The sequence below is a fragment of the Cynoglossus semilaevis genome, chromosome 6 (genome assembly GCF_000523025.1).
Source record: "Cynoglossus semilaevis isolate Cse_v1.0 chromosome 6, Cse_v1.0, whole genome shotgun sequence".
In the NCBI taxonomy this organism is placed as follows: domain Eukaryota; kingdom Metazoa; phylum Chordata; class Actinopteri; order Pleuronectiformes; family Cynoglossidae; genus Cynoglossus; species Cynoglossus semilaevis.
Genome location: NC_024312.1, coordinates 17,473,936 through 17,487,186, shown reverse-complemented (window position 1 = coordinate 17,487,186; position 13,251 = coordinate 17,473,936). Strand labels below are relative to the sequence as shown.

The 13,251-nt window shown below is 39.3% G+C and overlaps 1 protein-coding gene across 1 annotated transcript; it reads left to right on the top strand.

The window, feature by feature from the left end:
* The first annotated feature begins 2,103 nt into the window (after window positions 1-2,103).
* On the top strand, window positions 2,104-12,990 carry cd44b (CD44 molecule (IN blood group) b). The gene is made up of 8 exons (XM_008312519.3): window positions 2,104-2,355; window positions 8,356-8,521; window positions 9,387-9,529; window positions 9,634-9,693; window positions 10,505-10,825; window positions 11,489-11,569; window positions 11,645-11,723; window positions 11,950-12,990. The coding sequence occupies exons 1-8, from the start codon at window positions 2,274-2,276 to the stop codon at window positions 12,161-12,163; spliced, it is 1,146 nt and encodes a 381-aa protein (XP_008310741.1). The 5' UTR covers window positions 2,104-2,273; the 3' UTR covers window positions 12,164-12,990.
* The last annotated feature ends 261 nt before the right edge of the window (window positions 12,991-13,251 follow it).

Sequence of the window (13,251 nt, the reverse complement as noted above, 5' to 3'; positions counted from 1 at the left end):
ATTGTTGTTATGGGCAGTAGCATGCTGTGGGGGTAGATAAAATGATGTGTTGAAGAGGTTCTATTACTTGGTGACAACAAGGACATAATGTATGATGAGTGTACTGTCAGAGTACTCAGCCAGTATCCACCATGGAGGGGATGGTTCTCATGTCTGAAAGAGTACCCCCTGTTCTATCACACCAAGACAGCCAGATAATTGCCCTGGTTTCCTGTACGTCTTTGTCTCATTTAACAGAAGCTCTGTTACTCTCTATTCTCTATTTCACAATTTCATTTCAGAACACTATTAAATCAAAAACCCATGTGGGTCTGACTTTGGCTCAAGCCCTTGAACATGGACTGAGGCTCAACCAGGATGAATAGGTTTGTTCAACTGACTGTGATTAAGAGTCCAGTTCACGCAATTGTTTTGGACTGTTGACCAAGTCGGTCCTTTTTTCATTAAACATGCCACACTTTGTATGTTCAGCGTTTGGAAAAGGGATTCATCAGCCTCAGCAAACGCTGCACACTGACATGACTATTCATTAAAGTGGTTGGTCGCCTTTGCTCACTGTGACAGTGTTGTTTCTCTGGAGAGAGAAATTGAGACGGACATTGTTCCAAGTAGGAAACCTCACTATACTATTCATTATCTGTGTTTTCCTGCTCTTTCCTTATTTTTTACATTTTATGAATTTAAAAAAAAAATATTATTATTTACATTTTACACACAGAAAACCCACTTCTTGAGCAAACTCAAACTTTTCTCTCTTTCAAGACTGACGTGAAACAACCTTTCTCACCCTTTCGTACTCGTTTCTCGTCTGTTTGTTCTTCTGATGCAAATGTCACCATGGCAACAGGTAAAGCAGGAAATCACTGATACTTTGTGGTTTGGAAGTGTGAATTATTTTGGTTGCGCTTGTAAGCTTTACGTGTTGGTTAAAGTCATAGGGTGTGGGTGTTTGGTTGAAGGCAGATATGTTAGAAAATTCCCTTTCTATGTGGCAACACCAAGTAATAATGACATTTAACTAATAACAAGTGGTCAATAATCGGATATAATACACTTACAAACACTTTGGTGGCAGACACTGTGCAGCCACCTGCCTCAACCAAGCCATAGGGTGAAACTCAGGATGACTGACACAAAAGATGGGAAAGTAGAATGTATTGTACAGTAACTGCTATAAAGCCTTCTTCTTTAATCTATTCCCAGTATTTCTTGCTTTAGTTATTTAAAAAAAACTATTCGTATTCGTATTCGTATTATAACGTATTCTCCAAATGAGTGACCTTGATCAATGATATCCGAAAAAACAATATTTATTTTTTGAGGGTTTTTTTACAAGGTAAAATCATCAGAATGATACTGTAATAAAATGATGGTTTGGGACCTGATATGTTACAGTGGTATTTTAAGGCCAAGACAGCAGATAATATGTACAGCCAAACGGCCATGCTAACAGGCTGAGCTAAACGATGATGAATTAGTATGGCTGGTAGAATGAGAACGAGGAAGTCGCACTTCCTTGTCACCGTCATTGTTTAATGTTTTAAGAGACATGCAAACAACTAATGGACGATTGCGGGAACTCCATTTTACTCAACCCAACTGATGACGTGTTGATGGATAACGCAGAGGAACAGCACATTTCCGTTATGATTAAGCGTATCTGCAGATCACATGCCTAAATGAATTACTACTTTCTTTCTCTCTTTTTTTTACCTCCCAAAAGTAAATAAATGCTTAAACACTAATCCCAGTGTGCGAGACGAATGAAAGAGGCAAACTTAAAAAAATACGATAAATTAAAACGGAAAACACAAGGCATCACTGTGGAGACTGTTCATCAGTCCATCTATTTTCCTCCAGGCAAGAACACGGAAGAGAAGCTAATAGAGGCATGAAGTTCGTTTGGAGTAGAAGGTGTGGCACATGAATTGTTCTTCCCCCTGCGTTGTGGGGGCCGCCGCCCTCCGTGTCTCTGAGGGACAGAACAGAAAAGTTGGTTCAAAGTCTCAGTCTGTGGCCACCAGACACTCACAGCAAACTCTCTCCCCGGTCGCACTTTCCACCCTCCTTCTCTCCCCCCCCCCCCCCCCTCCCCCCCCCCCCCCTTCGCTCCCTCTCTGTGTTGCTGCTCTCTCTCACTCATTCACACACTCTCTCTTTCACACACACACACACACACACACACACACACCTTCTCCACCACTCGTCACTCCTGGCAGAGGGAAAGACAGGACCACCGTTGTGTACCTTTACTACCAGATACATACCTGGTCATGGATTTGCCCATGATGCGCATGCTATTCTCGGGGGTCATCTTTGGATTACTGACCTTAACCAGTTCAGAACTGCACCAAGGTGAGGGCACAATATCTTCAGCCACTCTATTGCTGTTTCTCTGTGGATTGTTCTCCCTCATTTTAATCTACCTCAGGTGTGTCTGGCGTGACTGTCTGGAAACACTCCTTTTGTTGCCAAATTTTGCAAACAGGCCATAGTGCAATAAGCTTAATCATTTTTGCCTTTCTTTATATTAAGACTGGGTGAAAATGTGTGTTGATGTGAGGCGAAAGCGGTGAAAGACAAAGACCGTCTCCTGTGGCTACTTTTCATGCCGCTCCTCATTTACTGGACAAGTGGATGCCGGCAAGAGAGCGCGTGTTACACCAGCACAGACAGGCTTACGTCTGGCAGGCACAGACTCCTGACAGACACAAAGGAGGCAGACGCTCTTACTCATTACTCAGTCTCGCACACGTTATCACACAGGAAAGTGAATTCTGATCATCAGGTCTTTGGTTGATATGTCTGGTTTTGTTTTTTACAAAGATCTACTCTTTTTTTGGCTACAAAAGGTTATTTTTTATGTTTTGTCTTTAAGCTGAGCCTCAGCTGGATCCTGTGCTGCCACGCTTAGTGCTTTATTCTCTGACACAAAGGGTTGCTAAAAGCAGTTGCTAAAGCTTTTTCTCCCTCTTTTTCACTGCCGTGGGGCTCACGTGTGCTGTCTTTGTGCAGGTTTCTTTGCACCTTTCGTCTGGACGGATGTGTACATTTCAAGGTGAAAGTGTAAGAATATCATGTTTCCTTAGCAGGTGGTTATAACGCTGTTAATAAAAATCACCTCTGGGACTGAGATTTAATAGAAGTATACACACGTGGCTGCGTTGGCATATAGTAGAGTCAGTGTATTTATGGGTGGAAGGAGGAACTCCATTTTTGTTAATGGTTTGTGGCATGTGGTAAGAAATGACCTAAGGTGGCGCTCATGCTGATATGGTCATTGTCCGTGTTTCTATAGTTCTATGTAGAGTCTGACCTCAGAGACATCACATTTACAACTTCTGGACTGTAACCAGATCTAATTGCCATCATATAGAGAGTTATCAGTACACTGACCTGAAGCTATTATGTTACATGATAACATAAATAAAATATAAGTGAAATATATTAGTAATTAGTACATAGTAATTAGTAACAAAAAATGTTTTTTTCTTATTTCTTACTGCTTAAGTTTTTAGTTACTAAGTTTAAATGAAGGATTCCCTGTCATTGAATCTTTCCAGTACGTATGAGTATTTCAGTAATTTAATATATCACAGGCCTGTCAAGAAATATTAAAGATGTTTACAAATAAAACATTTTATCATTTTATCAATTGATTTAATATAAAGCACTATATATATATATATATTTTTTTTTTTTTTTTTTGGGATAGAGAACTGTAAAAATTTCAACAAACTCAAATCTCTTTATAACTTGTCTCAGTTGTAAAATCTTGTAACAGACAGGTGTGCATCATTGTAGCTACACAGCAGTTAAAGGAAAAACATAATGTGCAGTTTTTCATTCAGTGATGGCACCGACCAGTTGGCGGCTGTTGGCCGTAGACATGACATTATACCCCAAGGAAGATACGACTCTGGGCTGTACACTGTAACACCCATATTCTTCCCTTGTATTGTTTTAAATTGACATCCAATATCATTTTTGAAGGTTCATTAGTTACAATAATGATTACAATTATCCACATTAGCTTAATTTGGTGTGCTAATCCCTTAATAAGACTCCTTCTCTATTACAACGGCTTGGCAGAGTTTACGTTGCATTACTGCCACCTGGCCTTACATTTCAACACTTTTGCAAGCGACGCTGTCCCTATATCATACCAAAGCACCACATACTACCTGTGCAGTCTATCATCCATTAAATAGGTGACGTCATTTCATATAAACTATAGGAATTATGTTTAAGGGAATTGAGTAAAGAACATTTACCCATGTTGTTTGTCTGGGCTGGGTGCTTGTCTGTAAATAACAACCCATCCTGCATGCTTCTGTGCCAGGCTTTATGCTGATGGTCTTTCGGGGGGCGGGGGGCCCTGTGGACTCTGAGCTGTGACAAAGAACGCCTGTGCCTGTCCAGCCTCTGTGCACTGTCTGTGCCGCCTGAGATTTCACGACACGTGTTCAGCCTTCAACTTCTCCTTGCTTTGCAAACCAAATATCCTTAGCCTTATATCGGTTTACCTCTACCATCCTCTCCCAAATATTTATTCTTGAAGCCATTGACACAAATTGGACAAGACATGAGTTCTAATGTTGCATGTCATGTTCTACCATTTGTAAACGTTTAGACTAAATTTCATGTTGAAAGTGTTTCATAAGCATTTCATGCTTCTTTTATGCTTACACCCCCTACCCCACCCCACGCCCGCAACCACCAACACAACCCCTACTTACCCTACCCACTCATTTACAGTGCAGTCTTTGTGTTCATGGGAAAACTGCTCTGTAGAAGCTCTGTAATGTGCAAAAGGCTACCACCATGAGGTGGGACGTTCCAGTGTGATTAGGGGGGAGAAAAGGGGAAGCAATGTGTTTTATCGGTTCAAAAAGAAACACGAAACAAAAACACGTGTTTTCAAGGAAATCGCACACAAAAAGGGCTACGTAGATTAAAAACATCTAGAAAAAAATTCGATATCATTTTGTGTAATAAATGTACATTGAAAGGGCCAAAAACTAAGAGCAGGCTCAGATAGGTGGATGGCTGGGTGGTTCGTGACCCAAATATTTGCCCCTGAGCCAAGAGTTTAAGGCCCCTGCTTTGAGTGATGAGAGGTCTACTAGTAGAGCAGCAAACAGTTGAAGACTGATGATGAGTTGTGTGAAAGGAAGAAGGGAAGGATTTGTGGACAGACAGAAGGTCCGGTTGATAAAGGATAGATAATAAGGAAACCAAAAGAGAGAACCACATGGAATCACAATAGCTAGAAATTAGCGCTGAGAAAATAAGTAAGGACAGCTCTAGAGAATAAAAAGCAGAAGTCATGTGGTCCCAAGGAAATACCACGAGGTATAGAGTTAGAGTAGCGGGATGTGTAGAGCAGAGGTTCTTTTGGTCAAGGCTGTTTTAAATGATAATGGAGAGTAAAAAGATGTCTGACAAATGGAGAAATATTGTACCAAGATCAGGTTTGACATGGAGAGCTGCAGTAACTAAAGAGATAACTGATCAGCCACATCACGAAGCTAAAGGAAAGTGTGGTTAAAGTGAGACCTAGATGAGAGGTTTAGATTACTGAGTCAGTTTTTTGTTTTTAGGACAAAAAAGCTACAGGTGCAGGAAATGCTGAAGCGACTCCACCGTGTAAGAAGCCTATGATAGCAATCCAAGGGAGGAACTGGCTCTGTGAGGAAGTCAGGAGAGAAGTATAGTGAACAATGTAAATAAGAGCAGCAGAACAGCGTTAAGTTAAGTAAGTGTGCAGTTGAAATGACAAATGTGTTAAAAGTTGATAATTTGCTGAATTCAGAAAGTCCCCAAATCCCAGGTTGGTGTGCATTAGAAAGGGCGTCTAATATAAAAACACTCAATCATAATTAGGGTGATATAAAGGATTTGCTAACTTGTATCTTACATACAGGTTTCTTGTTTCCATCATTCTAAAAGAGTTTTAAAGAAATACCAATGGAATCATTTTACAGTTGTCTCTTTTTTATCTTTTTTACTTGTATCTTACAGTCGTCAGAGCAGAAGTCTTACGACTGTAAGATACACGTTAGCAAATCCTGCATTTCATATCACCCTAATTATGGCCTCAAGAAATACTGAAATAACAATATTTGTCAGCCTACTGACACACACACGTATGCACACTCTACCATAGTGCAATAAAAAAATTACTTTTTTACCTGCATGGACCAATTTGATTGCACACCTGCATCTAGGAGGTAGTTATCCACTTTATTGCTGAAATAATAAGATAAGAACTGAGCAACGACAAAAAAAAAAAGAGCGAAAGAGAAGGAACGATCAGTGCTTTACTTGCAGCTGGAGATTTTGGCAGTGTATTGTGTTACGGCTCCCTTTCTCTCTTCAGTTCTTTACAACCCACACTTTGCAGTCTCCTTGGTTTCAACTCCATTAGTTGACAATGAAGCCTTGAAGAGAGTCAATCCCCTGCATAGCAGGCCCCACTTCTGTATAAAGACACCCATGAGTGTTCCTTCTGCATACTAATGATGGAGCTTCAGATTCATGTCAACCCTCTGTTCAACTCACTGACCGCTTTACTGGCTTTGATCTCCGAGGGACGAGTTTACAGCCACAGGACTGTTCGTCTTCCATTCACTCTGTGGGGCACATGGACATGTGGCTGCCTGTGTTCAGGTGTGTGTGCGTGCATGTGTGTGTGCGACATAGAGAGGGAGAGAGAACAAAGAACTAAAAGCACAGAGGCTGGCCCTGGCTCTCGTTGCCCAGCTGCCACCAACAGCACAGAGGTAAACTTCCGTCTGTTGCCAGTTCTCTGTTTACACAAAAACAGCTTGCCTGGAGAAAAATAAATCATCTTGGGTTTTTGTCAAATTTATCAGATCAGTTATGTAGTTAGACAGTTTGCACCACTTAAAGAAATGGGTAGTATGACTAATTTGTAACTGTTGTTTTGTATTTGTAACTGAAATGAAGATTCTCAGTCATCCAGGCCATGGTCAAGGTTGAAGAGTTCCGTTCGGCAACTGGACGTGAAATTTTCTCAAAGAAGATGTTTCCTCTCATCCAAGAGGCTTCTTCAGTTCTTTGCTTTTTTTTGTTATCATCCATAAGTGTACTTCTCAAATAGTGGGGCGGGGCCATTGGGGGTGTGAATATGGCACGTTGGACATGAGTGTACCACTGCTCTAATGATTGGATGATAACAAACCTCCAGTCACTAAGTGGCAGCAACTCATACAGTGGTTTGTACGCGGGCGTTAAAACATTTCTGTCCCCAAAGGGGGGCATAACAGAAGATAACTGAGAACCACTGGTCTATAATAAGATAGAGTCAAATATGTAAGTGTTGTGTTTTTAGTATTGTTGTATTTCCATGTTACACCATGTAACACTGTCAAAATCATGGTGCAGAGAAGGAAATCTGGCCAGTGCATTGCTCAACATTGCACTTCCTTCTTTTCAAGGACTAACTGAACTTTTAGGCACTTCAGGGTTAGTTAGATTTAGTTTATGGAATGTAGTTGTTGTTCAAAGGATATACCAAAGGCAGACACACTAATGTCATTTAGCTTATTTCTACAAAAATCACAGGTAAGAACTGCTGCAGGAAGTGTCAAAAGGCAGCACAAATCACACTAGGAAAATGTTTTTGACCTCGTGTGTTGTAACAGGTTATTTCACTGTAGGTAAATTAAAAAGTAAAAAGGGGTTAAAGGTACATCTGTACAGCAAGAAGGTCAGTGGTTCACATCCCTGCATGTGAAGACAACATTTTGTGTACCGTTTGTGCTAAGACTCTCTATGAAAGTGTCGCTTCCTCCCATTTCTGTCTGAACCGTTGTGCAATGACACAGTAGAGTCACTCAGTTTTTTAAAAAAAATAAAGGATGTGACAACCCCAGTTAACGTGTCATCTTTCTGTTACCACGGAAACAGGTTAAACAAGCAACAAACAGCAGCTATACATTTTTTCTGTGCAAATATAGTGGTGACCATGTCACAGCTATTTCAGATTAATCTAGAAGATGTTAATTCTACAAAATCTGATAAAAAAATCTCATTAAATGTCATAGTAAAATAATGACCTTTTTTTTCTTGTGAGATTAGACTTTGCTAATTGCTTCGAAAATGCTATTTGTTCAGAACACCATGTCTCAAGTAGAGAGATAAATAAAATAACAAAAATCTCATTTTGTTACTTGAGTGTTACTTGCTGTGAGGCTAAGTGCAAGTAAAATAGGATAGAGTTCTAGCTTTGTTTTATTTTTCACTTCAACGCTACACACATTGCTTTCAAAACCACTTCTAGTACTGCTACGGGACATTTACTGACCCTTTTCTTTTTGCGCCCTACAGTGAACTCTCGGAGCTGTAGTTATGTGGGGGTATTTCTGGTCGAAGGAGCCAATCGTCACTACCTGAACCTGTCTATGGCTGCTGAGGTGTGCAATCAGCTTGACACCACTTTAGCTAGTTTTGAACAAGTTGAGAATGCGTATAACCAAGACATGGAAACGTGCAGGTAAAACATGTTTTTTTTTCTTCTGTTAAAGCTGTCTGTAATTTGAATTTTGAAGCAGTTTTATCAACTTATCATGATATTTGAACTAGGGTTGTTAATCAAGTACAATTTTAAATCAAATTAATTGCAGGGTCGCTGTGGATTCATTGCAATTAATCAAGATTGTACTTTAAAGTGATGAATGTTACATTTTCATTCCTAGGAATCCGACGATATAAATACATTTTTCTGTTATATTGCTGGAAATGAAAGACAAATAATAGCAGGTAGATGGTTGTGTTTCTCACCTGACTAACCCAAACAACTGACTTAACTGAGAAATTAGGCATTTGTTCAGGTTTTTCTCTGATGTTTTGAGGTTATTCATTTCTATATTCATTCTATGTCTATATCATTATACTTCTGCCTTTGCCCTGCAATGCCTGCATTCCCTCAATGGATGGTCTAGAACAGGATAAAGGAAGGAAGAAGAGTGAACTACTTGTCATTGTGACACAGCTCACCACTGCACACAACCAAATGTGACCTCTGCATTTAACCCATCACCAATGTGAACAGTGGGCAGCTTTAAGCACCTGTGGAGCAGTGTGTGGGGACGGTGCCATGCTCAGGGCACCTCAGTGGTAACTTGGGAGCTGGTGAACTCGAACTAAAAAAAAGCATCTTAGAATGTTAGCCTTTATGCATGACTTGTACGTGTCATTTGTCTTAGTTTATAAGAATGCTCCATCAATCTGCTCCTGAACTGCCCCACCTCCTTCAAAGTTTAGGACCCACTATGGCCCACGAGTCTAAAGGTTTACCCATGCCTGTTTTAGAATGTAGACAAAAAATGTGTTTTGCTTTCTGATCATTGTTTATTCAGAAATGGCTGGCTGAGTAACGGGACAGTCGCCATCCTCAGGCACACGCAGCATGAGAACTGTGCAAAGAACACAACTGGGCTCATTGTATATGCACATTTCACAGTTGATGAACGTTTTGATGCCTACTGCTTTGATGATCAAGGTGACTGTAACTTTTCATTTTCCATTCACTTCAGTGCTATTTAAATTCCCTTGTTTGCAGTGAGAAATGTTAATGATTTCTGCTTCCTTTTCTCTGTGACCCAGTTGGACCGGAGAAGAATTGTGAGGATGCCTTCGATTTAACTGGGGGTATTGATGCATCAGGTCAGTACATTGTGCCAGCACAGACTTTGACCAATTACCAGCAAGTCTTTTATTACTGTTTGGTGAATAAAATATATCTTTCAGTGCAGCAATTAATGGAAACTTCAGATGATAATGCCTTGATAATGACGTTCTACAATAATTACAACCAAAACCTATAGGCAATACTTATGTGGTCCTCTTTATTTCTTTTGTAAATTAATAATGCATCATAACCTTTGGCAGCAGTGTAATCTTGATACAAAGGCCAAATGTATTAACGAAGAAGCTAAAAAACTCAACTGCATCTTCAAATTTCTTGCAGAAATGAAGCATAAGCTCTGACTCCTCTGATTTTTCAATTTTTAATTACATTTGTGGGCCTTTTCATTGTCTCTGTGCCCTTTTTCTATGCGTTATAAAAAGAACCTTCAATGTTCTGATAAAATTGCACCATTGTTGTTATCCTGGATGCGGTGTTATCTCCAGTTAGCTGTTTTTTGCTCATATGCTAATGGTTCTGCTCTAGCAGAAGTACGAAGCTGAGGCCAGGACAAAAATGGCTCAGTGTGTAGAAAATGCTGTATTAATATTTCAATGTTTGGTTTGGTACATGGTTTGCCAGTAAAAATTAACCCATAAACTGCCAATAATTTACCAAATAAAAACAACGGTAACCAAGCAGTTTCATCAGTATACCAATCAGAACGTATGACATCATCTCACCTTCTGTTTCCTCAGCTGATAAGCCAAATAAAGTCTTGAAACTCATTATAATCAGCACAATAAAGCACATGTAGTGTTTTGAATTTGACTGTTTTTTTTTTCTCAGCGGAACCGCTGCAGTCCAGTACTGAGGCCTCTGACAGTGGGGAAGTTAACTTCACTCTAGTTCCTGAGCAATACAGCCATGGGAAAGAAAATGGAACAATAGATGACGTCTCAATGGCTCCTACATATGGAGGCGGAGAAAACAGTAACAGCGGGACGGATTTTACCATCGGAGACTTGGACCAGCCCATTGGATCTGGGATGCAGCCGACCCTATCAGAGAAGGAAACATTTACTCCAACAGCGTCCGTTGGAGAGCCTGGAGAAACACAACCTGTTGGTGGAAATGGGCGAGAAAACGAGAAAACACAAGATGACGGATGTAAAAAAATACACACACACACACACACAAACACTGTTTTCTGAGCACTTCAAATAGACATCATGTCTTCTCAGGTCATTACCATGACATTAACTATTACATGTATACTACATAATTATGTATATTACATAAACAGTACATATATAACCTTATTCTAATTCAACCCTGAATCTAATCCTAGCTGTGAACTAAACCTTATACCTCAAATTGTCCACAGAAGGACCATAAAGCAGTTTGGTATTGAAAAAAAATAAGAAACTTTTAAATTTAGAAAAAAAATCCACTAAATTTTAAACTGCTTCCTGAAAGGAAAAGACACAATTCATTCACATCATTCAGTTTTCAAGTGTGTCATTTATGGTTCACGGGCAAAAGCACATATGAAATGTTACAGGTCTAAAAACGCTTCATATTTAGGGAACCTAGGACGCCCCCTTGTGTTACTTTGAGTTGAAGAATACATTTATGAAAGTAGATGGGACTTATTTGGCTGATCTGTAACCCACACCACACACACATACATAAATGTATGTTTGTCTGTGTGCGTCTGCATGTGCAAGAATAGACACATTTGAACTTTAATGTATCAACCTATAAATGACAGAATTTTCTTTTTTTGTTTGGTTTGGTTTGGTTTGGTTTTTTTGTTTGTTTTTCTGCTAGCTTCACCACATTCTAATGGCAAAGGAAGAGTCCTTGCTCCTGGGTCAGAGCCCAACTCAGAGGAAGGCCAGGGTTCAACGGGTATTTATTCATTTATAAATGAATTGTTTTCTAGTCTTTTTAGTAGATCCACTAACACAGTTTTTCTTATTTCAGACTGGGTGGTCATCACTGTGGTTATCATAGCAGTTGTTGCTATTCTTGCTGTTTGTGTGCTTTTTGCCAAATGGAAAAGGTTATTATTATTATTATTATTATTATTATTATTATTATTATTATTATTATTATTATTATTATTATTATTATTATTATTATTATTATTATTATTATTATTATTATTATTATTATTATTATTATTATTATTATTATTATTATTATTATTATTATTATTATTATTATTATTATTATTATTATTATTATTTGACACAAACCTCTGTCGTTTCATCCGCGTGATTTCGCAGTCTCTGCGGCAGACAGCAGACGTTGATGATCACGGTCAAAGATTCAGGTGAAGGCAATGGGACAGCAGCGTCAGCATCGAGCCCCCACTCACAGGAAAGGGAGCAGGAGATGGTAACTCTCATGCACAAGGAGAAGATCCAGGAAAACGGTAAAACAGAGGAGTTCACTGTCATCACACTGGAGGAATCACCCGATAAAGAACAACAGGTGTGAGGTGGAGGTTAGAGTGGTCGGGGGTTAGGAAGGTCGGGGGAGCAAAAGATGAAAGTGGGATGGAGCACTGAGCACTGGGTGATAAACTCTGCCTTGATGATCAGCACTGAATGAGATCTGTGCATCTATGTCTGTGTGTATGTGTGTGTGTGTTTGCAGCATATTGTTTGTATTCTGTGCCAGATGGTGACTCTCATCTGGTGACCTGCAGTTAGCGGACAGAATGTCAGTTAAAGACACTGCAGAGGTAGCTGGATGGAGAGTATCATGCATTAGTGCACGGCAGGATGTGTGAGTGTTGTCTGTGTCCTTGTGTTTGTGAGGTGTTGTGTTGGAGTGACAATCTGGACAGACAGTCTTGGGTTTTGAGAGGGAGGGAAGGTAAGGTGACTGTGAAGACAATATCAACAACTGATCTTTCGGTCTGTGCCGTCATTGGTCACTTCTAAAGTGTAGGTTTATTAAAAAAAAAACCTGTCAGTTCATTAAAATGCTTATTCCACTTCTGTTGAACGGTTTTCAACACGTTTTGGACTTTTAAATGATTTTCTTTTTTTTTATTTCCTTTCCTTGTTTAATTTTATTGATCGGCTGATTGTTGTAAATTGTGTATATTTTTTTAATTGCCTGTGGAGTTTTTTTTCTATGATAACAAAAATGCTACTGTCTTAACTTATGCAGTTCTGAGTCCCACTTCTGTTTTCTGTACATAACAATTGAAAAAAAAAAAAACATTTTTGCTATAGCTACCGTTTTTTGTGGTAGTTTTGCGTTCGTTTTAGATGAAGTGTCAACTTTAATGGTATAATATTTAGAAGGAAAAAAAAGAGTTTTGCATGTTTTACTAGCATCCATAAAAATGTGCGTTTTTGCACTGTTGACATCAGAAATATAATATTATGATGATTTTCCAATATGGGGATGTTAAATAATGAATGCTGTCCTGGAGATAGGCAAAGTAATAATGGGGAGGATGATGTATATAAACCAAATGGGGACTGGGGAACTAGGATCACCAGGATAAGTAACTGAAGGTTAATAACTTGGAGATGCAGGGTTTACCATAAATGCTGAAGACAATTCTGTAG

Bases quoted from the DNA above. Each gene is read 5' to 3' on its own strand.
- cd44b (XM_008312519.3), top strand. From the start codon at position 2,274: ATGGATTTGCCCATGATGCGCATGCTATTCTCGGGGGTCATCTTTGGA. The intron at 10,826-11,488 runs GTAAAAAAATAC...TTTTTCTGCTAG, and splicing joins GAAAACACAAGATGACGGAT to CTTCACCACATTCTAATGGC. The intron at 11,724-11,949 runs GTTATTATTATT...GTGATTTCGCAG, and splicing joins CTTTTTGCCAAATGGAAAAG to TCTCTGCGGCAGACAGCAGA.